The 27,916-nt window shown below is 35.9% G+C and overlaps 4 protein-coding genes across 5 annotated transcripts; 2 read left to right on the plus strand and 2 right to left on the minus strand.

Moving 5' to 3' along the window:
• The first annotated feature begins 629 nt into the window (after positions 1 to 629).
• On the plus strand, positions 630 to 2,294 carry LOC117633197 (RNA-binding protein pno1-like). Of its 2 annotated transcripts, none has more exons than XM_034366907.1 (2): positions 630 to 779; positions 1,385 to 2,294. In XM_034366907.1, the coding sequence occupies exon 2, from the start codon at positions 1,410 to 1,412 to the stop codon at positions 2,082 to 2,084; it is 675 nt and encodes a 224-aa protein (XP_034222798.1). In that variant the 5' UTR covers positions 630 to 779; positions 1,385 to 1,409; the 3' UTR covers positions 2,085 to 2,294. The 2 variants fall into 2 exon arrangements, with proteins under 2 accessions (XP_034222798.1, XP_034222799.1); XM_034366908.1 differs by having other exon boundaries at positions 674 to 779; positions 1,379 to 2,294.
• A 1,692-nt stretch (positions 2,295 to 3,986) lies between these two features.
• On the minus strand, positions 3,987 to 8,964 carry LOC117632266 (protein DNA-DAMAGE INDUCIBLE 1). The gene is made up of 16 exons (XM_034365704.1): positions 8,710 to 8,964; positions 8,539 to 8,571; positions 8,130 to 8,257; positions 7,903 to 8,011; positions 7,572 to 7,688; positions 7,214 to 7,279; positions 6,957 to 7,019; positions 6,823 to 6,867; positions 6,510 to 6,571; positions 5,733 to 5,826; positions 5,535 to 5,627; positions 5,362 to 5,431; positions 5,192 to 5,262; positions 4,691 to 4,748; positions 4,483 to 4,508; positions 3,987 to 4,298 (listed from the first exon to the last, which is right to left on the minus strand). Exons 1-16 carry the CDS (start codon positions 8,773 to 8,775, stop codon positions 4,170 to 4,172), a joined length of 1,230 nt encoding a protein of 409 aa, XP_034221595.1. The 5' UTR covers positions 8,776 to 8,964; the 3' UTR covers positions 3,987 to 4,169.
• An 8,942-nt stretch (positions 8,965 to 17,906) lies between these two features.
• LOC117631789 lies at positions 17,907 to 18,657 on the minus strand. The gene has a single exon (XM_034365091.1). The coding sequence runs from the start codon at positions 18,407 to 18,409 to the stop codon at positions 18,197 to 18,199; it is 213 nt and encodes a 70-aa protein (XP_034220982.1). The 5' UTR covers positions 18,410 to 18,657; the 3' UTR covers positions 17,907 to 18,196.
• Positions 18,658 to 20,072: 1,415 nt separating this feature from the next.
• LOC117630041 (enhancer of mRNA-decapping protein 4) lies at positions 20,073 to 27,781 on the plus strand. The gene is made up of 12 exons (XM_034362758.1): positions 20,073 to 21,139; positions 21,693 to 21,742; positions 21,816 to 21,972; positions 22,114 to 22,332; positions 23,557 to 23,685; positions 23,808 to 25,424; positions 25,660 to 26,019; positions 26,096 to 26,215; positions 26,326 to 26,496; positions 26,706 to 26,870; positions 27,009 to 27,134; positions 27,223 to 27,781. The coding sequence occupies exons 1-12, from the start codon at positions 20,285 to 20,287 to the stop codon at positions 27,529 to 27,531; spliced, it is 4,278 nt and encodes a 1,425-aa protein (XP_034218649.1). The 5' UTR covers positions 20,073 to 20,284; the 3' UTR covers positions 27,532 to 27,781.
• The last annotated feature ends 135 nt before the right edge of the window (positions 27,782 to 27,916 follow it).

Here is a 27,916-nt window from a genome sequence, read left to right on the forward strand (position 1 = left end):
CATAATAAAAATATATGATGGACACTAGAGTAAATCTATAGATGAACAGCTACCAAACATAATAAACATATCATATATAAATGTGGTAGTAGTAGAGGAGAGAAATTGAGGAGAGGGATGAATAAGAGGAAACATAAGGCATGGGTGGATTGGGAAAGATAACATTTTTTTTTAATCTACTTCTAAGTTGTAACCACTCAAAAGTAGTAATTAGTTTTATCATCTTCCCCACTCACCCATGCCATAACCTTCCTAAAATTCCATCTCCCTCTCCATATTCTCTGCTTCTTCACTTGCTGAGCTTATGGCCACACAACATTGCTTATCTATATTTATATATATATATATATATATATATATATAGCTAGAGTTGTGCACCAAATTCCTATCCATAGCCGTTGGATTAAAGATAAGTATTAGGTAGAGACAATGCTCTGGCCCTTTATTTCATAGGTTTTTTAATTCCAACCTATAAAAAGTGGAAAAGATGCTGAAGCAACCTTATCTTTCTTCTTGGAGAATACTTTTTCTTTTTTCTTTTTTTTACATTCACTTTTTGTAACAACAAACAAGGCCCAATCTTATTAAAAACAAATAAGGCCCAATCCATGGACCATAATGTCCGACCAAAAAATGAACCCAAATCACTATTTAGAAATTAACAAAAGCAAAACCCTAGCTATCGCTCTCTTCCTCTTTCGTGGCCCTCTCTCTCACATATAGACGAAGACGCAGAGGAAGAGAGGAGGAGTTCAAAATTTGCTTACATCACGCCCCAGGTACTCTCTTTTTATCATAAGGGTTTAATTTTTTCTCCAACATTTCTTAAGCGTAGTAAAATTAGACTATTCGTGACCTAAGTTTTTGTGGGTATGTTGAAAAATCAGTTGATCTTTGTATCTTTGTTGAATTTTACAGAAATTTTTGTGTGTGTTTCATTTGGGTCTCTGCCAATTTTGATGCTTGTTCTATTTCCGAGCTCGATAAAAAAAAAATTCAGGCACCTATGATTAAATTGGGAAAATTTTTTCACTTGAAACGGAATTTAATTTTCCTTTTATTTGGAGTAAGTTTAAAGTAGGGTTTATTGAAGCACTTCGTGAAATTGAAAATCCGTGAAGCATCTGTGTAGTTTATGATTGCATCTTAGGCTGTGGATATTTCAGTTGAGGTTGTAATTGTGAGAATAGCGCTCTGTTTCTGTTCTTGCAGACAAGGCAGGGATAGTTTGTATTGTATTGTATTGTACATTTTTATTGATATAAAGCTTAATTAGAATTAGAGTAGATGTTTACTGTGAGAACATATGTATTTTTTAGGGATTGGTAAACATGATTTCTGATTTTATGCTCCTATTTGAACAAATTTTTATTAATAGTTGAAGGGTCCAAAAGTCAGACCAGTTAAAAATGCAGTCCAATGAAGCTCCCGTTTCCATGGAAGTCGAAGCAGTTCCATCTGAACCAAGTTCAGCATCTGCGGCTTTGCCACCAAAACCAATTTTTGAGCCTTTGAAGGCTCATGAGATGTCAGATGGTCGAGTCCAGTTTCGGAAAGTCTCTGTTCCGCCACATCGATATTCACCTCTCAAGAAAGTATGGTTGGACATTTACACCCCAGTTTATGAGCAGATGAAGATAGACATTCGTATGAATCTCAAGGGTCGCAAAGTTGAGTTAAAGACTAGAGCTGACACCCCCGACGTGAGTAATTTACAAAAGTGTTCTGATTTTGTTCAGGCTTTCATGCTGGGGTTTGATGTGATAGATGCCATTGCCCTTTTGCGTATGGATGAGCTGTATGTGGAGTCTTTTGAGATCAAGGATGTTAAAACACTTCGTGGGGAGCACTTGTCTCGTGCTATAGGAAGACTGTCCGGTAAAGGTGGTAAAACAAAGTTTGCCATCGAGAATGCTACAAAGACGAGGATTGTGATTGCTGATACCAAGATTCACATACTGGGCTCTTTTGCAAATATTAAAGTTGCAAGGGATTCTCTTTGCAGCCTTATCTTAGGGTCCCCTGCTGGAAAAGTATATTCAAAATTAAGAGCAGTTACTGCCAGATTGGCAGAAAGGTTTTGATTTTTGTCTGTGATACCTTGGAGAGTTTGTCTTGAGTAATGCATTTGTTATAGCCAATTATAGTTTTGAGTATTCGGAGGATGCGTGTGGCACTGCAAAGGTTCTAGGTATTTTTGTAACTTGATTAGACTTGACATCTTGTAAGAATTTCCTTTTTATTGGAACATTTTGTTTGAGGTGCATTCATATTTATATTTGTGTTTCATTTTAGACTATGCTCCTGAGTGACAGGTTCATTTTGATATCCAGTTGATGCTTTATATCATCAAAGTGCTTACATTATTTATAAGAGGTCTTCAAGGTGCTTCTTCCTGTGTTGAGACAAATACAAGGGTTGATGACCTTAAGGACTTGTATCAAATAACCAAAAAAAAATAGACATTACGCTGGTTAGCTATCTATCCCTGATCGCCATTGCCCACTCCGCAGAGCAACTCTTCCAATGTTTGAAGGGTCATAGTCAGCATGCTTAAAACTGCAGCAGATGCAGCATCTGGTTCCTTGCCACCCAAGCCAAAGTCTGAGCCTTTGAAGCTCCTGAGATGTCATATGGCTAAATTCAGTTTCGGGAAGTCTATGTTCCGGCACATTGTTTCTTGCCTCTCGAGTAAGCACAAGTATTGAACGAGAATGCTCTCAAAGATGATGATTATGATAGCTGACACCAAACAGATTGGCAGATTGGTTTTGATTTGGGTTTGAAATACCAAGAGAACTTGTTTTGATTGAGTTATATGCATTTTCTATAGAATATGTTTGGGAGTGCTTCTGAAAGGGCTAAAAGCATTTTTAAAGTGTTTTTTTTTTTTTTTGGAGAAGCATGTGCTTTGATAGAAGATTAAACAAAGTGCCAAAAGAAATAAAGAGACAATTTGGCATGTAATTAAAACCAAGAATTCATGGTTTGACACAACTTCACAAGAGGCCAATCAATAAACAATGCTGACCTTAGCTAAGTTCTGACTATAACGCACATACTGTTTTTACTTTTATTTGTTAAGTGTTTTGGCCTTCAATAAGCCGCAGGTGCTGGCCTTCATTAATAAAATTGTATAGGCTGAATAATGTTATGTTGTTGTATTGAAGCCTAACCCTAGGATTACAAGGAAACAAAATGCACAATTTAGTGGGATAGGAATCCTGAACTAGGAAGTAAATAAAAGGGCAAGCAATAATAACGAGATATTATATACGAGTCATGCTAGAAGACTGTCGTTATAGCCTATATATTACAAAATTAATAAATTCTATATATTTTAATTGCCATATCTTTGTTGTATTTTAATTCTAATTTTTTGAAAATTTTTCGTATCATTGTGTCATACTGTATCATATTTATGTACTCATGCAATATAGGTTTTGAGCTTTTAGGAATTTATCTAGGGTTCTCGATTGTTCATTTTTGGAGCTTTTAGCATTTTAAATGTTGCTCCTTTCCGGAAAAAACTTATTCATAGAGGCGTCCATTTCCTTGAGAGATCCCTAACCCTAACCTCCCTATAGCTATTAGCTAGAGTGTGCGCTGGAACTGTTTGTTTGTTTAATTACCTTTTCGCCCCTGATTGGTGCTCTTGAAATGTCTGTTTTGGCCTCGCTTAGTTGCTTGCTTCTCAAGTATAGGAAGGGACGGTTTTTGATACTAAAGCATTTTATTTCAACCTAAACTTTCAAAATAAAAAATTATGTTTACTCAATTAATTTTTTAATTATCATCATTTTTCTACATTCTTCAATGCAACATATAGTTTGGAATAGTTTTTGACGACCTTTTACTAATTAACATTGAAGGCCTAACCCATACGTACACAATGCATTTACAATACCTCATGTATGGCAGATACAATCAAAGACAGTTAGCAGCAGAGATAAAGTAAACCAGGCAACCTCAACACACAGGATGAATGATATATAATCTGAAAAGGGTAAATCTTGCCAGCCCCGTTCGTGGGTGTCAGTAGATTAAAATCAAATCAAAGGGTAACAAAATACACAATATTCCAACTTGAACTACTTTTGTAATTGAGTTCTCCAATTAATCATTATTATTCCAACAATGAAATGAATTTTAAAAGGTATACAGCTTAATCAGCCCCCAAAAAGATATCCTGCTGCTTGTTCTTCGTTACCGTCGAAAAATTTAAGAGCTTGTATTACAGCATCTCTCCCGAACCCTAGCTCAACAAGCTTTGCAACTTTAGCTTCAAAATCAGGTGCCTGCAGCCATACCATTATCAGATTAGAATTTTCATACCATGATAATGGGTCATCATCATCACCCCAGTCAAACTTCTCTATATGGTGACCCCAAAAGATTGAATAGCCCAAGATTGAGAACTTAGAACTGAGAGTAACCAAATGTAAACATACTACAGCAGAGGTTAAAGCTAAAGAAGTTTACCTGAGTCGGGTTAGAACGAGCACTTCCTGTGTCAATTTAAAAGGAAAAGTGCATCAGTTATATGTGGCAAAACATCATGCATGCACTGCTATCACAATTTACCTTTTAACCAATTCAACCAAACTAGAGCAAGCAAACTAAATCGCATTCACAAATCATTATCAAAATGAGAATCCCGTTAACAACTACAACCAATTTCCAAACTAACCAGATGATTGCCCTCCCGATGGTGAATTTTTGCTTGTATCTGCTTTTCCAGATGTAACCTGAAGAATAACACAATAAAGTAAAATGAGGAATATTGAAAGAAATAACAAGAATGCCAATCCATACAAGAACTTACAAAATATACGTCAAAGGTTGATTGCCTTCCTAGATCTGAAAACTTTTTTAAGACCATAAACATATCCTAATAAATGCTATGATCCAAAAAAACCATGCTATATCAGTACTTAACAAGAAAATTGGAGGGAAAGAAAAGATACGAAGAGAAAAAGGGAACTAATACAAGGACTCGTGCAGGACGAAAGAGCCAATTGGTTTTTATGGTTAACACCAGAATATGGATCCTCCATAGTTTTGCTATTAGACTATCCATGGGCTGTGCACTCGATGATTAGATATAGCAGCATTTTGATTAAAGAAATCAGACATTGCAAACATCAAGAACTGTTGACTTCAGGAAAAGCATAAACTCAAGTAGACTTACAGGAGCTCCTGAGCTGGATGTTTCCTTGGCAAACCTTTCTTCATCCAGAAAACGAGATGGGATGTCCTTTTCTGAAATTGGTACATAGTTTAATTTTTTTATTTACCAAAGGGCATATATTCCAGAATCTTTATAAATTCATACATATGAAGAGAGATAATGGGACCAACCTTGCAAGAATGGTACGGAAACTTCTCCACCACCAACTCTCAAAACACTATCCTTCAGATCTATAATGCACTGAAGACATCTGCAATGTTAGAAGACTAACAAATCTGGAAAACTTCACTAATTAAAGCAATTGAGATGGACAACCATCACATAATTGGAGCATGTACCCTACCTGATGCTTACGGAGCATATCCAACCCAAAGAGGAACTCCATATTGGGAGCATCCAAAACCAAGAATGAGCAAGGATAAAATATATTCCCAATCTAAAGAAACAATGTTAATAAATAAGTTAAAAATCCTGTCACTCAAGTAACCATCTCAGACACAAGAGTATAATATGATATGAAATGTTTATCATAGGCAGCTACCTTGATTGGAGCTACATGTATCCGACCCAATATCTCTGATTGACCAACTCCATGAGCAATACCCTTGTAACGTTGATCTAAAAGCCTCAACAATCTAGATAATTCAATGCCCAAAACAACACAACATTAGGCTTTTACTTCTATAACTCTCACAGTATTCATAAAAATAAAATATAAAAAACCAACAGAGTTTCTAATAAAGAAAACAGAAATAAAGCAATCAAAAATTGTTTCCTCTTTCACAAAAATTCATCTTTAGGGGATGATCATAAAAGCCAAATTTTATTATCTAAAGTGGTAATGATATAAAGTAGCTAATGAAAGCTACCGACTGAGATTGTTATAGAACAACTTCCTACTTTTCTCTCATGATCCAAATCAACATCAGCATGCTCTCAAAACCATGCATACATTTTGGTCGTGTTTGGGCCACTGAATTTCTAGAATGAAACACAACCAAAAAGACAGTGGACCAACAGCCAACGGGCAGGATAGCATTGGCACCTAAATTGCTAATCCAAACAGGAATTAGATTCATGCATGAGGGCAGGTGCATATACATCCACAAATATAAACAGTAGGCATACCTAGGTATGGATAAATAAATACCATACCTAGGTATGGATAAATAAATACCATACCTACATGCATAATCCAAAAAGGGTATGTGATAAGATATTCGTCAACATGAATATGTTACATGAATCGCTTGTGCAGATCAATTATTACAATTAGTAGATAGTAAATTACTGTCTAATAGTGAAAAATAGCTCATACCCACAACGCTCAGCGCAGCTTTTTGAAATAATTGTTGACTGCGCTCCACTGTCAACAAATGCCTGGACACAAGTGAAAATAAACAAAATATGTAACTTTTGTAGCTATTTGGGTACAGGAAAAAAATAAAAAATTATCACTTCTAATACTAGTTGAGATGGACAATCTGTACAGAAAATATGAAGGGAAGTCAAATAAAGTAAGACATTTAAGTAAGGCAACAAAAATCATGCATGTAGTCATCTCATATTACGTTGAACTGAAGCGAAAGAATAGTAACAGTGCACACCCTAAGCTATTACGTTTGAGTTACCTTTAACGGGACACCATTGACTTCCATGTCAACATACAACATAACCTGAAAAGTCACATAGAACATCAAATGAAACATCCAGAGTAAATTTTAAAAAGATAACAATGGTAGAAAAGGTTGACAATCATACATACCACCCTTGCAAAAGCTTCAGGATTATGTTCCAGAGCCGCGGCCCAGTTTTCATCAATTCCTTTCTGCAAAGCAAATCAGCAAATATAAAAAACAGAAAAAATACATACTATGTGCATTTAAAAATAAATTTTAAGAGAATGTTACTAGTGCAAGTATTTTATGAAAGAACAACTACAGCATCAGGTTATTGAAGAAATTGTGAAGTTGAATTATCATTTGTGAACCTCAATCCTTTGACAAAGACAATACCACTAACCTGGCGAATAGCAGCTTCAATCTTCTTCTGTGCTTCAACATCAAAAGGATCTGCATAAAGAAGAGCCTGCTCACAAGATAAGGTGAAACAGAAACTCCATTAATTACAGAGATTATACATCATTCCAAAATCTATATTCAAGAAGTAACACACAGGATAAACAAGTATCATGACAGAAATAGACATTGCAATATCATTTACAGTTAGTTAATTACTACATTTCTCTGAAAATTCAAAAATTATCATATGGATGTAGGTATTTATTTTTAAGTACGGAGGCAAATTACCACGAAATTAGTAGAAAGTAGCAACTATCCTACAATGACTATGAGAAGAAGGGGAAGAAAAGGTCACTTACAAGCTCCTCATCTTGTTGCCGTCGAAGTTCAGACTTTTGGCGATGACGCTGTCGTAAAAGTTCCTGCAGTCTATTGAGATCATTTCCAAGAATAACTTGTGCTAAGTCTGGGTCACTCTGTACGTTCCACATAAAAGTAAGATTGTCAGAAACTCACTGGAAGTAAACAATCACATAAACTAAGGAATTGCATTTTGAAAAACTCTGCAACAGTTTATACCTTCAGAATAACAATGCTGAAACTAAAGAAAAAATTTAAATCATGTGCAGGTGTCCACAAACCTCATCCAAAACAAGAAAAAGAAATTGAAGTAAAAGAACAGCATGCTACCTGAAACAACTGTGCCATCAAATTAGAATCATTCTTAATGTGCTGCTGAAAAGCTCCTGGGTTTACCGCAGACCCATCTGGATTGAAGCTCAAAGCATTGGCTGAAGCACTGAAATATATTCACAGACCCATTAAATGCATGAACACCATAAAGGGAATTGAATACAAAATACAAAATGACAAAAACAAAGAGAACAATTGTAAATGATGAAGTGGGTCAACTATACCTCGGTGCAGCATTGGATACCATCATTATCAAGTCTTCATCTTTAACGCCAAGGGCACTCAGCTTCTCAGAATTCCTCATCTCCCTCCCATTATATAGCAGCTGCTGTTGCTGAAGCAGCACCCGCGTCTGCTTATATGCATTGTAAAAACAAATCACACATTCACTTTACATTCATCTATTAATTAATTAATTAGCTAACTTAAACTAGTTTTCAAACCCAAAAAAGTTTCGAATTTTAAATTCTGCAATTATATTTCGGTTCTTTACTTGTTCCCCTGAGTCCCCAAGTAAAGAAAGATCCAAAATTTACTTCAATTGAATAGTATCTTTCCCCATACTTTCATAGTAGCCAACGAATTTATAATTCTACAAATAAAACTTAAAAATTTACGTAAAGAAATTCTCACCTCCACCTCCAGCAGAGCTTTCACATTTTCAACCTATCACAAAAAAAAAAGAACTTCCAAATTAATTAAACAAAACAGAGCAGCAATATGAACTAACACACCCCAAATTACAGAGAGATATATACGCATGCAAGTAATTGAGGTTTTGTTGAGCTGAAATTAGGGTTTTACAGTTTCGTGGGGATCCACGTCTAAGTTGAGAATCTGTTCGTCCGCGGTCATTACAGTGATCTTCATCTGTGATTGGATCTCTGCGAGTCTTCTTCAATGGAGTTAATTGCTGAAGAAGTTGTGCAAATGTATTGTAGCTTTTATATCGAATTCGAGCTTCGGCTTTGGATATGGAGGAGCTTTGTTTTGTTTACTTTGGTCCTCTAGTCCCACTTGGAGAAGAAAGAGAAAAGGGTCGTCTGTGCTACGAATTAGTTGCACCCGTCTAACTTTTGACGTTTTTGAAGTTTGCTTTCGTTTGATTGGATACCAAAACTTTCCGTCCTACTTTGCTTTCTCTAAAAGGAAGTTGTATTCTTTTGCTTTTCTTTTTTTGTATTTGTTTAAAACAAATTATTATTTCCTTATTTCCTTAGTTGTATTTTTTTTTTTTCAGCTTCTTATTCTATCATTTGTCCTATCCTTAGAGACTTTTTGTTAGATATGGATTCTTATTTTATGTTTATTTTTTAATTTTTCTTTTTAGTCTATTTTATTTTTATATTTAAAAAAAGTTTAATGTTATGTTTTTAATTATGTGATTTTTAATAGACTATTGCTTTATATAACGCCTCATCCTCTTCCTCTTCCCCAATAAATGAAAAATAAATGTATTTATAAAATGCTTCATCCTCTTCCCCATATGTAATAATAGTAATGGAGCGAATCGGGGTTGATTATGCGCCCGATATATGGATCAATCCAATTTTTGTTAATTAAAAATATGGATGGATTACCTAAACAAATTGATACCTGCCAAAATCTAAATAGAAAACCATAAATACCAAACAAATTGGATCTATTGAGATAATAATAATACTATTTGTACAAAATTTGTTGACTAATTTACTAACCACCTCTCTAATAGAAGTGGGCCTTAATAGGGTGTTTTACATTTACCATATATACTCTTAACAATAATAGTATTACTTGATAACAATGATACCATTTCCGGTCCGTCCCAAATACCATACCTAAAAGTTTTCCCAAACTAGTCCCCATACCGAATTTTTATTCTTCCTACCATACTCATTAGGTGCGAAGCCTCACGAATACGAGAGGAGAATTGTCGTCCATATATGTGACTTAAAAGAAAAAACAAAAATAAACATAAATCGAAGAGGATATAAATTCTAAGAACAATCCTTACATCTATAACCAATGTAAATTGTAACCCAAAAACCCAGATTAACATATATAAAAAATTAAAACCTAAGAACTAAAATTCAAATAATAACAAAGAAAGATGAGACAGATTCATTACATAATGCGTCAGAGAATAAAGAAACAAAACCCTAATTAAGCTAGAAATTAAGGTGGAGGTGCAGTGTAACCCAATAAGGGTTTTCTAGTCATTCCACTACGCCTACATAAAAAGCCATGAACATTTGGATCGCAGAAATGATGCACAGATTGCTTGATGATGAAGTGATGCCTCAGCTTCGTCAAAGGGCCGACCGCAAATAACACACCGATGAATAGCAAGATTACTAATATGCACATGCAGCACACGCACAACCTGCACATTTTTACTTGCTTTGAGACCCAAAAAATCAAAAGGCTCCTCTCTGAGAGATCTGGGGAGAATTTTGTGAAATGAAATGGGGCATTTGAGTTTTGGAAAATGTAGGGGAATTCTGGTTTTATATCGTTCCAATTTTATCGGATGTTGTTGGAGACTTCTCCAAATGTGGGGAAATTATGATATATGAGAGGATATTGATATATCTATATATAGGGTAGGGTGTATATACCCTTTGTTTTGTGAGGGAGGGAGAGTAAATGTGTGCATCAATAAAATGCATAATGACCATACAAATGCTTGATCTGAACGGTTGAAAAATAAATCTTGAATGATTGGATTGTGTTCTTTTATTTTTTAAAAACAATGATTTAATTTTAAGTATTATAAGTTAATAGAAATACACTAATGAACTTTGCTAAGTAAAAAAAAAATAGAATTTTAATACAAATTTGTATTTATTATACAAAGTATGCAGATCTCGAGTTTCTGCATTTAACATCGATGCATTTGTGTGCATTTACTAAAATCTTGACCATTTCATTAATCTAACGATGTTAATTAATCCACATCAGTATAGTTATATTATCTTAAAAATCACATGTTCTACCGAATCAATTACTCTTCCCTACTTTTAATGAGCGCAATCTTCCCCTTCCCCTTTCGCACCCTCCCCGCCTCACGTCTCTTATGAGAAACCCTCTTCCAAAACTCTTATTTCCATGGTTGTCATCTCTCTAGTGGTCTAATCCCAACCCCTCCTTATCTGAGCCCCATGTGCAAACAAGAAACAAAACCATGTACCTAATGAATTATAAGGCTAATAAATGCAAAACCAATCAGCAAATCGAAGAAATCAAATTTAAAAAGCTAGAGAATTGGTAAGCATCAATAATGGATTAATATAAAGTTAGTTATGTGTTGATAAAAGAGAATTCCCAAAACGAATTCCTACAACAATTCAATTTCACGTACTTTTCAATTTCTCCTCAACTTTCACACTGTTGACATGAGTCTCCTAATTAATTAAGGAGATTTACTTCCTTGATTAATTAAGGGATTTACTTTCCTATTTTTATATAGTTGATAAATTATTGTATAATTAGGAGATATTTTTCTAATTCTTTACTATATCTAATTCCTTGTATAGCACTCTTATATATACCTCATTATGGGGAAGAATAAAGTTAACCTAATACATTCAAACCATATTCATATTTTAACATGGTATCAAAGCCTGGTTCTCTTGTGACCTATGCTTGCGTTCTTCTTGAAATTTAAGTGCTCTCCTCCCCTCTTCTTAAGGGGGAGGGGGAGTGAAAATGATATGTTTATTGACGTATCCCCATTGAAGATATTGCATATCTCTTTACTCTGACGACCCATTCTCTTCAAAGGGAGAGAGGGAGTGAAGAGAAGTTGTTTTATCTCTAAACCCTTATCTCAAATTTCTCATATTCAAATCCAAAACCCTAAATCAAATTCCTCATATTTTTTCCCAAATCCAAATCCCTCAAATCTAAAGTCCTCAAATCCTCTTATCCAAATTTCTAAACACATACCCTCAAATCTTATACACATACCTCTTAAATCCAATTCCTACATCAAATTCATACATCAAATTTCTCACATCACCTTCCTCATCTTCTCATATCACATCTTACTTCAGCTGCGATGTTAGGAACCTATACGATTCTCCATCTTATTGCAAACTCATAGAAGCATGCGGTCAATCCTGCTGACCTGACTACCCAGACTCATGCTTCTATCACCACCACCAAAGTCCTACTTTTCATACGTCCTCCAAGACCAAATATTGCATATGTTGTGAGTGTGGTTAGTCAGTTTATGCATCGCCCAGTGTTTCTCATTGGAATGCAGTTGATCGGATCTTAAGATACCTAAAGTCAGGCCCTGGGAAAAGATTAATATTCTCAAAAAATGGAGATCTTGAAGTTGCTGGATACACAGATGCTGATCGGGCTGGTTCTATTACAGATAGACGCTCTACTTCAGGTTACTGTACTTTTGTGGGAGGTAACCTAGTCACTTGGCAGAGTAAGAAACAAAATTTGGTTTCTCGGTCTAGTGCTGAAGCAGAGTATCGAGGAATGACTCACGGAGTTTGTAAATTACTATGGATCAGAAGACTATTGACAGAATTGGGTTTCAAGCCAGGAAAGCCAATGGAGTTACATTGCGATAACAAGTCAGCCATCGATATTGCCCATAATCCAGTTCAACATGATCAAACTAAACATGTTGATGTGGATAGACATTTTATCAAAGAAAAAAATTTGAGAAGAAGATCATCCGCCTACCATTCGTAAGATCAGAAGATTAATTGGCAGATATCTTAACCAAAGCTGTTTGTGGAAGAGTATTTCATGACTCACTTCATCAAGTTGGGCATTAGTGACATATATGCACCAACTTGAGGAGGAGTGCTGACGTGGGTCTCCTAATTAATCAAGGAGATTTACTTCCTTGATTAATTAAGGGATTTACTTTCCTATTTTTATATAGTTGATAAATTATTGTATAATTAGGAGATACTTTCCTAATTCTTTACTATATCTAATTCCTTGTATAGCAGCCTATAAACTCTTATATATACCTCCTTATGAAGAAGAATAAAGTTAACCTAATACATTCAAACCATATTCATATGTTAGCACACACAAGTATGGTTATACCCCAAGTATTGATTATTCTATGGCAAGCGAAATTAACAGTGAGAGAGAGAGGTTGTGAAAAGGGTGATATAGTACAACATGTGATTTTTTTAAAAGATAATATAACTATGCTAATGTGGATTAATTAACCTCATTAGATTAATCAAATGGTAAAGATTTTAGTAAATGCACACAAATGCAGCAATGCTTAATGCAGAGGCTCGAGTATGCTATATACTTCAAGAGATTTTCTATTTAAACCTCACACTTCTCTTAATTCACCCTATGTTCTAAGTTTACCCCAACTTTTAATTTAAATTTCTCAATTTCTAAGAAAACCCCAATATCTTCCCAAACTACCTTTAAATACACCCCAAGCTAAAAAAATAAGAAATAAAAGAAATTTTCTATTTAAACCCCACAAGCTACCCTTAGAAGAGGAAGTACGTTCTTATTTGACAGACACTTGATTTGTTGGCAATGTTAATTTATAGATTGTTAAATTTTTTGTGCTTAATATGTGATTCTTATTTGATTTCTACCTCAGAATGCCATCTAGAATTTTTAAACATTGAAACACTATGTACTGAAGCTTTAGGCATATACTTTGAGAGGATATAAAATTGGTACTTGAGGTTGCTATACTTTGCATTAGGAGTAGGCCATCTAATCGGGCATCAATGGAGGATACATTGAAGCTTTTATCAGAGTGGAAAAGCAACAAGAGAAATGACCCAACTATTGAAGCAGCAGTAGCAGGATTAAGATTTTAGATGCATACTGGAATTCCAGAAGTGACAATAAAATTACTATTCCCAGCAAAAAAAAAAACACAAACAAATAGAACCCAAAATCCGAAATTTAATACTTTCTAGAGAAAGAGAACAACTTTACCAAAACATCATGTAAAAAGAAAAGAAAACAAAAGCAATCAACAAGTCTTTTTATTAGCTCCCACGCAGATTTTTAAGAGGCACATGCTCGTCAATGTTCTACGTCTCTGACAATACGATGTAGAGGAGTTTGTATTTTTCTAAAACTTAATATGAAGAGTGGTTGGATGTGTGTATAGATGTACTAGGGTTAAATATTAAGTTGGATGACCTTTTTTGTCTTTTTACACAATAATAAAACTTATAGCTTAATAATTTAAGTATTTGGGTGAACTAAGAGAAGTGTGGAGTTTAAATAGAAAATCTCTACTTCAAAGGGATTGTAACTCAAGTAGTTAAGAGTATTTACCCATGCACTCGAAGTCTTGGGTTTGATTCCTCCTCCCCCAATATCGTTTTGTATAACAAATATATATAAAAAAGTATGTTATAATGATATTGAAAAAAAAGTGCTAGAAAATAATTATAATAATTTTTACTATTATATTAATGATATTTGCGTGTTCATTAAACAAATTAGTCCCTAACTTACTATACTTTAGTTATAACTTCAAATATCAAATATCATTTGTTTTCCTTAATTTTTCACATACATCGATCTTTCAACGATTCACTATCTTCACATGTTCCAAATCTTTTTTTCTTTTTTTTCTCTTCTTGATGCAATACCTGTAGTTTTCATGCAAAAATGCTGCCTTCCATCTTCTTCTTATTTAAAGATGTGCAAAATTATGTCTCCTCCTTCTTCTTCCTGTTAGTTAATCCTAACTTCTTCTTTTTGTTGTTGTTAACAACTATACCATGTCATCTTACATACGTCGACGAATTTCAATTTTGTTGGTGCATATATTATTTTCGGCCAAATCAGAAAATCATTCGTGTAACGTGTTCTCCCACATGCGTGCTTAAAGAAGTTAGGGGAATAATTCCAATACTAGTTTCGTTTCATGTAAGGGAACATGTCAAAATTATAGTAGCTCGTGTTGCGGATGTATCTCTCCGTAGTTTCTGTTCTAATTTGCAGTGTGGGGAGGAAGTATTTGCGGCGGAGCTTATGGGCACTTTCCTTGCCCTCCAATTAATTGAAAACCACCCATTAAGAATCTTGTTTTTAGCTTGTGGAAGGATTCCTAATATCACGGACAACTAAAAAACCTCATTCCGTGACATTAAGTAAACCCTAGACTTGTGAGCTCAAACAATTTGACAAAAAAAACCACACACACACATTTATAAAGAGATGAATTTTTCAGTATGAAATATGATCTGGGCCAATTTTATTTGGTTAAATTAGGTGAAGTAAATTATGGATATGGTTGAGCATAATAAGGGAGATTACCCTTTCTTCTTCTTGTTCTTTTTCATCAGGGCCATGAGAAGTTTTCTCAATTGACAAGGAATTAATGTTTTGCTAAGCACAACCTCACACACTCACACATAATCCCTCCAAATGGGGTCAATACAAATCATGCATACAAAACATGGTAAAAATAGTTTTATTAAATTCCAAGATCATCTCTGATCTATCATCCACAAGTATAATGTAGCCCTGAAACCCATATTTTACCAACAACAATACAAAATCAAACCTCTAGCAACCCCACCAAAAAAAAAAGAAAAAAAAAGTAACAAATAGATTACATATTGTATAACATTAACAAGAAGAAAACCCATTAGAATGGTGAAGGGGCAACTTGATCCAAGAAGGATGGAGGCGCCATGTCAAAGAAGGGTCTTCCAGGCCTGCACAGTGAGCCATACATGCTTGGCTCACAGCTATCCAGGAAGTGCCTGGTCTTTATAATGGTGAACCTCTTCACTGGCCCCAACCCAAATAGCAAGCAGATTGCTATTGTCAGGATCGCAGAGCAGAAAATGCACATGCAAATTCTAGCAAGACACCCAATGCAGCACATCTTTGCTTCTCTTTCTCCTTTTCTTTTCTGTTTTTTTTTAAGATTAAGATCCAAGAAGAGAGAAGAGGGTTTTCTCTCTCTCTCTCTCTCTCTTTTTTCTTTTCTTTGTCTTGTATTTGGCCAAACAAAAGATTTCTCTTTTTCCCTTTGGCCAAACGAAAGGTTTTTTGCACGAGAACTTGGAATTCCCTGGAGGTAGGGAACGCAAATGCTTATGACAATGTGTTTTTCGCTTTAAAGGATTCGCCAATAGTATAATTAGTAAATTTTTGTATGATACGCGTATTTGTAGAAATCAGTTGACAAATACCCTCGTTTCTTATACGCCTTTCAAATTATTTCCGAAGAAAAAAAAAATATTCTGACTTTGTGGCCACTATTAAATCTTGTAAAAAGAACATTGTCTTTTAATTGTTTTTCTCAAATCCAAGTAAATTCTATGCAAAACTAACAAACTTGACATGTTTTGACTGGCTTGTTACTTTGATTTGGTCCTTCTCGTGGAGAAATTATTAAGCATAACCTAAGGACCTATTCCTAATGTGGTGCGTTTCACTTGGGTAAAATCTAAAAGTTGAATTTGCATTTTCTTTTCAATTCGCATACTTGAACAATATTAGGCCCAAAGACTGATCCAAATTGGGCCCAAAAACTCAAACCCTAAAGCCACAGCTTTAAACTTTCCATCCATGTTAGTTGATGTTTACTAGCTTGCCCAAGAGGATCTGACATATGAACAACAATTTGATGTTCTATCGCAATGTGACAAAAGGACTCCGCCAAAATTTAACCCAAATCAACATGCCATGTTCATAAAGAAATGTATAAATCTTAAAATAATAAAATAATAAAAAAGAAGCTACCAATAGCCACAAACACGAAAAGGAACCTACCAAGTGAAAACCAAAAACTAACCCACCAATTCTGAATCTTAGATCGACCAAACACATGGGCAACCTCTATTTATCTTTCCTTAGCGTCTATTTTTCCTTTTTGCACATAATAGAAAATTATAGAGGATGCTCTCAAAAACCACAATTTGCTTAGCAAAGTTCTCAACTAATACTATTAGGGGTCATTGGGTAACGTTTTCAAGACCCCGTTTTTATTTTCTACCAAAAACGTGTTTGGTATGGTATGTCGTCTTTATTTTTATTGGAATTAGTTTTTTGAAAACAAATTCAAACTCATAAACAAAAACTGAAAACACCAAATTATCATTCTCATTTTCTACCCAATGTATTGGTCTGATTGCTTTTTTTATTTTATTTTTGTTGGTCTCATTTTTATTTTTTCATTTTTTTTGTTGCACTTCATTATTTTATTTTGTTACACTAGTGTATAATAATTTTTTTGATAAAACCATCATATATTATTTAATTTTATATTTATTTTAAATTAAAGATAATATAATTTTATTATCTAGGTTTTTTTAACATTAGAATTTTTTTAATTATACATTATTATTCTCAAATTATACATTTCTCATTGTTTAACTCATAATAATTTTAGCCTTTATTTAAAATATTTTTTAGAACAAAAATTAGGGAAAATATATATGAAAAATAACTCACATATTATTATTCTCAAGTTGTCTTACCAGACACGTTTTTACTGTTTTTATTTTTTGAATATGTTTTCCAATTAATCTACCATACGCCATTTTCAAATCATAAAAATGCAAATTCATTTTCTTATTTTCATTCCCAGAAAATATTCTCCGAAAACGTTACCGAAAGGGCTCTTATTGAAGCAAATTAACAATATCTGCATAATACTAATGTTTTATGATGTCATTGCAAAGGTCATTTGCTATTGAAATAATAGGATAAAATCGACATTATCAATAATATATCGAGACAATATCTACATTAGCAAATAGTATATTGAGATTATATTTATTAATATAATGTACCATTCTCTTTCTCATGGGAATAAAAGTTGACGCAAAAACCAAAATGCGAAGAGAAGAGGCTTAAAATGTTGTGCCAAAAACCCATAATTTTCTTGAGAGCTTCAAGGCTCTTTGTGACCGTTATTGAATGATGAGAATATAGTGTGGTGCAAAGCCAGATTTCTTCTTTTGAAATTTAAAAGTTCAATGCTGAAAACTGGAAGAAAAAAATTATAATCTTGACATATTGTAATCAAATTAATATCCAAAAAGTATCAGAGGAATCTGCCACACACAAATCAAGGTCCACTAAAATAAACATAACCAATAGAATAATAAACTGGAAGGGGCCAAAATACAAATAAACCTAAATTCCAAGAACAACCCAAATCCCTAGTGCAGCAGCAGCTGCTGCTGCAATGAGACCCAGTAACCCAGATTACCAGCAATAAAAAACCAAACCTAAAAACTAAAAATTCAAAATAAAACCAAGAACAGAAAAGGATAAACAAATTACATAGAAAAACAAGAGAATTAAAGAAACCCCCCTAGAAAGGTGCAGGTGCAGTGTAACCCAAGAAGGGTCTTCCAGTAGACCCACAATAAGATCCATGAACATTCGGATCACAGAAATTCACAGTATCTTTGATCTTGTGGAAGCCATTCTTGAACACTCCAAACCCAAACAAAAGCCCCACCAAAACCACCACCAGTATCAAACAAGTGCACAGCATGCAAACTCTGCTTGGACAGCAGCACATCTTTGCTTCACTTTGAGTGCTTCGAATCTCTTTTTCCCTGGAATTTCAGACCCAGAAAAAGGGTTCGCTGTTTGAGATCTTGGGATTTGGGAGATGGGTTTTTATCTGGGTTCTGATAAATGTGGGGGGAGTAGGGCTTTCGACGTCCTTATCGGCGATGGAGAATGGAAACGCTTTGACGCTAATGGGTATCGTTCGCTTAAAAGGAAAGCAAAATGAATGCATATGGGTATATGGGATTCGAATTTTTGCCTTTTTAATGGGTTGGATAATAGAAAGCAAAATAAAAGGGTATCTGTTATTTTCCTCTTTTCCTCTAAACAAGAAAGACGGTTTGCTTTTGGACGTTGATGACGTGGAGTGTTTTCATAGAATTTTGGTAGGCCCAAATTTGGATGAATAACGTAACATAATAACACATTTGACGATAAAATTTGGTCTCTTTAATTGCACCATACTCTTCTCCAACAACTTATTTCAATTAAATATTAGGCCTAAGTACGAACCCATAATTTTTTCTTCGAAGTTTCAACTTATCCTAAATCGTTTTTCTTTGTTGTAATTAATTGTTTTTTTTCTTTTGGCCAAAGTTACGAAGTGTGAGAGAGATTTTCTTACACACATTATAGAGGTGTTATAGAAGTTCGAACATAATACTACTGATACGTAATAAAATGTCATTTTTTTCATTGGGATAGACACTGCTGGCCCAATGAAAAAGAACCTTCTAAATTATTTAGAGCTCATTAATAAGAGAAATAATTAGAATGAATACCAAAGTTCTATGAAGCCCATTAATAAGTTACACATGGGTCTCCTTTTGGAGCCCATTAATAAGACAGCCTCGGAAAGCTTCTAAAATCCGCAACCCATATTCAGATTAAGCCCAGACCAAAACAATTACTAAGATTAAGCCCAGGCCAAAAAATTTAGTAAGATTAAGCCCAGGCCAAAAAATTTACTAAGAGTAAGCCCAAAAAGCAGCCATCTAACCTGCAGCCCAATTCTTTTGTCGACGGTCATGACACAGCAAAGGTAACCCTACGGAACATTATTATGACAAAAGTTTTTTCATTTTAATTTTTTTTAAAGCACAAAAGGTGATTTTTGAATAAAACAAAAATCCAAAAATCACAACTACATGTCCCATCATTCGTAATTTCTTACCGAAAAAGCAATTATCAAACTAACCAATTCACTAACAAAAAATAAAAAAAATATAACAAATTCATTTGAGAATTTTTAAAAGATAGTGAAATAAGTTTATATGTACGCTCGAGATGGTTGTACTACACCCAAGAAGTTTGAGCATGCATCTAATTAGGTCTCGAGATGGTTTTGTTTCTAAAATTCTAAGAAAAAGTAGCTACAAGTTTTTATTGCGTGGAGTAGTTTTATAATTTCCAATTAAATTTTTATCAAAGATGAGAAAAAAGAGAGGAAAATATCACAAAAATATCATCGTCATATACGTAAATAAATATAGGGTGGCCATTGGTATATTCCAAAGGCTCCAAGCCCAAACTGCAATATTCATAAATTCTCGATCACCTTTTTTCATTTATATTTGGTCTCTTCCAAGTCCCCACTTCTTCACTCCAAAGTCCTCCTCCTCATTGGGTTTTAATTATTTTCGGCTTTTCAAGGCCTCCTCTCTCTCTCTCTCTCTCTCTTCTCTCTCTCTCTCTCTCTCTCTCTCATCTTTGCTCATTCACTCTATTCAGATCCCACTCTGCAAATCCCCTGATTCCCAATTCCCATCTCTCTCTCTCTAATCCATTTCCCTTTTCTTACAACCAAAAGAAGAAGGAAATCGAATCCCACTCTGCAATTGCAATTCACTTTCAGAGAGATATATAGATCTGCTGTTCTCCCATGGCTTCTTCTGGGAATCCAAATCCACCGCCCCAGCAGCAACCCCAACCCTTTGACATGCAGAAATTCTTTAAACCCACAAACCCAACGCCACTCTCGCCCCAATCCCAAACCCAGAACAATTCAAACCAAAACCCTAACCCTAATTTGAGTTCCTCTTCGTTCCCAATCCCACCCGCCTCTTTCCCCCCGCCCTCTGGCCCTTACTCGTACCCTCCCCAGACGGCACCGTTTCACCACCACCAATTCCAATACCACCCTCACCCTCAGGCCCACCCCCACAGTAACCATCCCCAAATCCCTTACTCTCCTCAAGACCACCACTTGCTCCACCAGAGGTCTCTCTCATTTCCCACGCCACCCCTCCAACCCCCCTCTACTTACAACATTGCCACGGCCCCTTCCAACCCTAGCAACAACAACAGTAGCACCTCCAATTCGAACCCCAATTCGGGTGCTCGAATCATGGCGCTTCTCGGCGCTCCATCTGGCAATCTAGAGTTGTCGGCTGCTCTGCCCGAGTTATCCGTCCCCCCAGGGGTCTCGATCGTGCCCACTATCCCTATGGGGATTCCACCCACTGGCCCCACTCGAATGCCGAGCAATAAGCTCCCTAAAGGCAGGCATTTGATTGGTGATAATGTGGTTTACGATGTGGATGTTAGGTTGCAGGGTGAGTTTCAGCCACAGCTTGAAGTTACGCCGATTACCAAGTATGGTTCGGATCCTCAGCTTGTGCTGGGCCGCCAAATTGCTGTTAATAAGTCGTACATATGCTATGGATTGAAGCAGGGAAACATTCGGGTTTTGAATATACACACTGCATTGAGATCTTTGTTTCGAGCTCATACACAGGTTTAATTCAAATCTTATGTAGTAGTTTGTATTCACTTATTTGTGTTTGGATTAGTTATGTGCTCTTTAATTTTCCAAAAAAAATAAAAATAAAAAATGAATGATTGCTATTCCGGTGTTGATGCTTTGCATAGATGACGATTACAAATTTAGATTCTTTCCTATTTTCTGATGGCCTCAAAAGTTAGTTAGCTTCATGTGCTATTATGCATAGCTTGTATGGAGAAATGGTAATGTGAGTTAAATCATTGGAGATAGTGAAGTTCTAGGACTAGTGTTTAGAGTACTGAAGTGTTGGAAATTTCACTGCGTGAAAAATGATATAATTTGAAATAGCTTGACATATTGAGTGTACTCTTGTTTGGTTAAAATCATTGACTATATTCAGTGTAACCTAATAACTTTGGGAGATCATATATTTATGTAAAGAAGAGCGGTGGAATAAAATTTGTTTTCTGTGATCTATGTTGCATTAAATGGTGTTTGTGTAAAGTGTGAACGCATTACAAGTTTTTAGTACCTCGTTGATCTAAATGATGTCTTGTTCTGTCAGAGGGTCACAGACATGGCTTTCTTTGCTGAGGATGTTCACCTTTTGGCTAGGTAGATCTTTTACCATATTTCTTTATTTTCTTCCTTTAGTTGTCGCTGTTTTATTTGACATACATTTTTGCAGTGTGAGTGTAGAAGGACGGCTTTTTGTATGGAAGATTTCTGAAGGTCCAGATGAAGAAGGTACACCACAAATCACAGGAAAGGTTGTTATTGCCATTCAAATAGTTGGAGAGGGGGAAGCTGTTCATCCACGAGTTTGTTGGCACTGCCATAAACAAGTAATTCTTTCTTTTAACGCCTATTATTAATCAACAGTTATAGCTCCATCCTTTCAATGGCCAGTCAATCATTTCTTATTTTTGGCTATCAAGTTGTTGGATAATATGTGTTTATGACTATTGTAAAATCTAATCTTACAGGAGGTTTTGGTAGTTGGGTTTGGAAAGCGTGTATTAAGAATTGATACTACTAAAGTCGTGAAGGGTGAAGTCCCTTCTGCAGATGAGCCTCTCAAGTGTCCTGTTGAAAAGCTGATTGATGGAGTCCAATTTGTTGGTAAACATGATGGAGAAGTGACTGATTTGTCAATGTGCCAATGGATGACCACTCGTCTGGTTTCTGCTTCTATGGATGGAACAGTATGTACTTTCACCGTTTTGGGATCTTTGTTTTAGTTTCTTTGTTTCACTTTGCATATTATCTTGTAGCACAAGTAGCAAAACTTTAAACTGCATTGCATCTGGTTTAGTGGAAACAAATTTGAGGAAAAGTACCTTGTTAACCTATGCATTTTTGCGTCATAGAAGAATATGTTTGTTATCTAGCATTTGCATTTATATCATTAAAGAAATTGGTATGAATTGGGATATAGTATTTATCTTGGACATGGTAGGTTGATTTTTCATTTATTTTTAAAAAAAGAATAATTGTGAACGAACAGTAGTGAGGAAGATAATAAAAGTTTGACTAAGTTTCACAGTTTCAACTGTGGTAATTTTCTTAGAATAATATGACAACTTTGAAGCATGAGAAGTGAGTAATCAGCAGTTCCGACAATTTCAAATTCATATGAGAGGCCTTTTCCTCTTGGAAAGTAGAAAGAAAACAAGGATAATATTGTGTTTGTTTGTATTATGTGAGTAAATAATGCAGGAATTCAACAACTTGACTGTTTGAATTATGAGTCATATGGATTTTGTTCAATATTTGTGGTAATTTTTTACATACATTAACTTCCTTTGCATCTTTTTTACTGTTGAATTTATGGGTTATATAGTCTATGTTTGAGGTGAACCTTACCTGCAGTAGCTTCCCGTGTATGCTTTTGACTACTTGCTTTATGATTTATACGGGATTTTGGTCTAGGTTTGGGGTAGAATTTTCATGCCTGAGCTTCCCTTTCATCTGCCCCTCTTTTTCCCTTAATTTTTCCTGGTCAAGATCTGGAGATCTCCACCTTTTGGCTATCTATGTTGACATTGAAAATTTCTGTAAAAAGCATTTTTCTTAATATGATGTGGGTGGTCAAATCATTATAGTGTGATCCAGTTTTCTTCCCCATAATGCGTTCTACCTTTGTAGAGGGAATTCCTATTCCCATAGTGGCACTGAGAATTGTGTCTCTACTTCAACTTCAGTTTGAGTATTGATAGGATATCTATCATTTATGATTGTCTAATGGATATGATGGGTGGTTGAGAGCCGTGTTACACAGAGGTGCATTTTGGTAGAGAAATAATCATTGTTTATAATTCAAGAGCATATGCTGGCATGCATCCATACACTTTTCCTTCAATATTTCTGATTGATACAAGTCGGAAGAGTTTTTGCTGATTCCACACAAAATGTATTTCTTGCTACAGATAAAGATATGGGAAGATCGCAAGGCACAACCACTTTTAGTATTGAGACCCTATGACGGCCATCCTGTTTATTCATCTACATTTGTGACAGCTCCCCACCAGCCAGATCATATTATACTTATCACAGTGGTAAATGGTCATTGATTTCTTTACATGTATGATAAGGTGGTGTATAGTTGTGTTTTTGCAGTCTACTTTCGGTAAAAGAATGCTCTAATATTTTGTAGTAATTATATAAAATTGTTCTACAGGGGCCACTTAATCGGGAAGTGAAGATCTGGTCCTCGGCGAGTGAAGAAGGCTGGCTACTTCCCAGTGATGCTGAATCATGGAAATGTACTCAGACATTAGAGTTGAAGAGTTCTGCTGAACCCCGGGTTGAGGAGGCATTCTTTAATCAAGTCATAGCTTTGTCACAGGCTGGCCTTCTCTTACTTGCAAATGCTAAGAAGAATGCTATTTATGCTGTGCACTTAGAATTTGGTCCTGATCCAGCAGCAACGCGCATGGATTATATTGCAGAATTTACTGTTACCATGCCTATTTTGAGTTTTACCGGGACAAGTATTTCACCTCATGGTGAACAGATTGTCCAGGTTTATTGTGTCCAGACACTAGCCATTCAGCAGTATGCTCTGGAATTATCCAAGTGCTTGCCTCCACCTCTGGATAATGTGGGTTTAGAAAAGTCAGATTCCAATATTTCACGTGAACCATCAGGGGCTGAAGGATTTGCTTTGGATCTATCTGGAAGTAAACCCACAGAGATGCTGCTAGCTAATTCAAATTCGGCACTTAAACAAACCATACAAGATAGTAGTTCTGAGGGTGCAGTTTCCGTGAGGTATCCTGTAAGCTCTAGTTCTGTTGAGGCAACCACTTCGAAAGATATTACCACTTCAAGTACAGAATCAAGACCTGTTGCAATGGCATCAGCTACTAGTGATTCAGATGTTGTTTTTGTTGCATCACCGCCTATTCCCTTGAGTCCTAGGTTGTCTAGGAAACTTTCTGGTTTAAGAAGTCCAACAGATGGCTCTGAACCGGGTCGCACACTCAATGAGCATGGTGGAGACCAACAAGTCAATGATTACTCAGTTGACAGGCAATTGGACAGTGTTCGTTCAAACTTGTCAGATGTGCCTGCAGTGGATGATGATTCAAGAAATATTGAGCAGAAAGTTGGACAAGATGATTTATCTAGTGTGCTCAATCCTCCTATCATGTTCAAACATCCAACCCATCTTATAACTCCCTCTGAGATTTTAATGGCTGCTTCATCTTCTGAAGGTACTAATCCTATTGACAGCAAGAATGAAGGGGAGGCAAATATCCAAGATGTGATTGTTAACAGTGATATGGGTAATGCTGAGGTGGAGGTTAAAGTAGTGGGTGAAGCAAGATCTACTCAAAATGATGAATTTGGATCTCAAGGAGAACCTCAAAATGTTGTTTCAGAAAACAAGGAAAAATTCTTTTGCTCCCAGGCATCAGATCTTGGAATTGAGATGGCCCGAGAATGCTGTGCAATATCAGCCGAAACATATACTACAGATGAAGCTCGGCAAGGTGATGATTCCAGCATGACAGAACCACTGGCCCAGTCTAATGCTGGAGACGAAGACCAGGAATCTGCAAAAGATGTATCTGGGCCATGTACCACCCCACCAGTTTTTCAATCGCATACACAAACTACAAAAGTGAAAAAACAGAAGTGGAAAAACTCTCAAGCATCAGGTCAATCTTCCCCATCACCAAGTGTGCTCAATTCAATAGATTCCAACAATGAACCAGGAGGGAGTTCAAGCCCCCCCTCTGCAGAAGCTGCATTTCCTCAAATTATGGCCATGCAGGATACGATTAATCAGGTGATTGCTAATTTCCGTACATGAGTGTATGACGTATGAACTATTTTATAATTCTTTCCTTTCCTTCGTCTTGATATGGTTTTCCTTGTCCTATTTCACATTTTTGTATACTTTGGAAAAAGTGAAGAAGTTGTATGTTTGCTTATTGCTACTTGTGTGGTAGATGTGTACTCTGGACCTGTCTTTATTTGGCATCATCCTTTTCTTAACTGTGGCTCTTTTGTCATTTGTACAGCTACTGACTATGCAGAAAGAACTGCAAAAGCAGATGACAATGATGGTTGCAGTCCCAGTTACAAAGGAGGGGAGAAGATTAGAGGCGGCTCTTGGGCGGAGTATGGAGAAGGCTGTAAAGGCCAATAATGATGCTTTATGGGCTCGTTTTCAAGAAGAGAATGCAAAGAATGAGAAATTATTGCGAGACCGTAATCAGCAAATAACTAGCTTGATCAATAACTTCATGAACAAGGACTTTCCAGTCATGTTAGAGAAAATGGTGAAGAAGGAATTGGCGGTTATTGGACCAGCTGTTGCTCGTGCTATAACTCCAGCTATTGAGAAAGCAATACCTCCAGCTATTTCTGATTCCTTCCAGGTTAGAATTTTAAATGATCTGACGCATTCTATAATAAAGTTGGTGTATAGTTATCTAATTGATGCTTGTGTGGCAGAGAGGAGTTGGTGATAAGGCCGTTAATCAATTGGAAAAATCGGTTAACTCAAAACTTGAAGCAACTGTTTCCAGGCAAATCCAGGCGCAGTTCCAAACTTCTGGCAAACAAGCTCTTCAGGTATGTATTATGTCATCTTGTTAATGTCCTTCAATTTTTAATCTGAATATCTAAGGCGTTACCTTGGTTTGGAAAACTTCTGTACTAATGTTTTGACCTTTGCAAATTAGGATGCTCTTAAGTCTAGTATGGAAGCTTCAGTGGTACCTGCATTTGAGAAGTCATGTAAGGCCATGTTTGAGCAAGTAGATGCTACGTTCCAGAAAGGAATGTTAGAACATACAAATGCGGCACAACAACACTTTGATTCTGCACATTCGCCACTGGCACTTGCTTTAAGGGTGTGTATGTCCAATCATTTTCTTTTAGATAATTTTTGTGGAAAACTTCCCTTCTTGTACACTCAAAAGAGGTATAATCCTTGGGGGCCTTGAATGAATTCAAATAACAGGGAGCCAAATATGTTATTTTGCCTTTGCCTTGATTACTGTGGTCATAGTTTTGTGTGCACTAATGGATGTTCTATTTATTTATTTTGGCATATTTGCAGGAAGCTATTAGTTCTGCATCATCGGTGACTCAAACCTTAAGCGGCGAAGTGGCTGATGGTCAACGTAAGCTAATAGCTCTTGCAGCTGCACGAACAAGCTCAAGTGCAGTAAATCCCCTGGTCACACAACTAACCAATGGACCTTTGGGTGGTCTCCATGAGAAGGTTTGTTCCATCTTAAATCCAAATATTATATTTTATCTGAGAAGGTTTGTTCCATCTTAAATCCAAATATTATATTTTATCTGATGTCGGTTGGTTGGCTACTTTAATTATTAGAAGCATTTTGTTTATGCATGGTAGGTTGAGGTGCCTTTGGATCCAACAAAGGAGCTGTCTAGGTTGGTTTCTGAACGGAAGTATGAGGAGGCTTTCACTGGAGCTCTACAAAGAAGTGATGTGACCATCGTATCGTGGTTGTGCTCTCAGGTATAGTATACTTTGGATGATATTCCTTTGTGTTTATCTGAGCTTGCGATGGACTATCTGCTTGACAACTTGTTACCACCTTTTCTAGGTTGATCTGCATGGGGTATTGTTGCTGAATCCTCTTCCTCTTAGCCAAGGGGTGCTTCTCTCTCTTTTGCAACAGCTGGCCTGTGATATCAGCAATGATACATCGAGAAAAGTTGCGTGGATGACAGATGTGGCGGCTGCCATAAACCCAGTAAACCAAATGATTGCAGTGCATGTGCGGCCCGTCTTTGAGCAAGTTTATCAGATACTGCACCATCAACATAGCTTGCCTACAATCTCTAGTGCCGAGCTCGCAAGTATTAGACTTCTGATGCATGTTATCAACTCCATGCTGATGGCCTGTAAATGATGATCATACTTCTATCTAAAATCCTATCATTGTGCAAGAAACATGATTTATATGGACATTTTGTACAAATCTGCTGTGAGATGTCTTCTTATGAAAGCATTACCAAACTTTGTAGAGTCAGTTTTTTCCTGGAATTGGATACGTAGGCTTAGGTATTTTGGGTTCTTGCTTTTGACTACTGTTTTTTCCTTTTTCTTTTTCTTTCTTTTACTCGTCATAGCTCTCTGTAAACGTGAAATTTTGTATTTTCTTCACACCTGTGAATGCGCATCTTTGTGTTTTCTTTTTTCTTAGGCAAAATTGTATCAATGGTCCCCCAAATAAGGTCCTACTTCTCATGTCGTAAAATTGTTATGGCCGTCTTTCATTGTGATCTCATGTTGCA

This window comes from Prunus dulcis, chromosome 6 (genome assembly GCF_902201215.1).
Source record: "Prunus dulcis chromosome 6, ALMONDv2, whole genome shotgun sequence".
In the NCBI taxonomy this organism is placed as follows: domain Eukaryota; kingdom Viridiplantae; phylum Streptophyta; class Magnoliopsida; order Rosales; family Rosaceae; genus Prunus; species Prunus dulcis.

What these genes read in the sequence shown, in the direction of transcription:
- LOC117633197 (XM_034366907.1), top strand. Translation starts at nt 1,410, where the DNA reads ATGCAGTCCAATGAAGCTCCCGTTTCCATGGAAGTCGAAGCAGTTCCA.
- LOC117632266 (XM_034365704.1), bottom strand. Translation starts at nt 8,775, where the DNA reads ATGAAGATCACTGTAATGACCGCGGACGAACAGATTCTCAACTTAGAC. An exon ending in AAGCTCTGCTGGAGGTGGAG is followed by an intron (nt 8,258 to 8,538) that starts GTGAGAATTTCT and finishes GCATATAAGCAG; the next exon opens with ACGCGGGTGCTGCTTCAGCA. An exon ending in TGATGGCACAGTTGTTTCAG is followed by an intron (nt 7,689 to 7,902) that starts GTAGCATGCTGT and finishes TGGAACGTACAG; the next exon opens with AGTGACCCAGACTTAGCACA.
- LOC117631789 (XM_034365091.1), bottom strand. Translation starts at nt 18,409, where the DNA reads ATGTGCTGCTGTCCAAGCAGAGTTTGCATGCTGTGCACTTGTTTGATA.
- LOC117630041 (XM_034362758.1), top strand. Translation starts at nt 20,285, where the DNA reads ATGGCTTCTTCTGGGAATCCAAATCCACCGCCCCAGCAGCAACCCCAA. An exon ending in GATGTTCACCTTTTGGCTAG is followed by an intron (nt 21,743 to 21,815) that starts GTAGATCTTTTA and finishes ACATTTTTGCAG; the next exon opens with TGTGAGTGTAGAAGGACGGC. An exon ending in CTATTTCTGATTCCTTCCAG is followed by an intron (nt 26,020 to 26,095) that starts GTTAGAATTTTA and finishes CTTGTGTGGCAG; the next exon opens with AGAGGAGTTGGTGATAAGGC.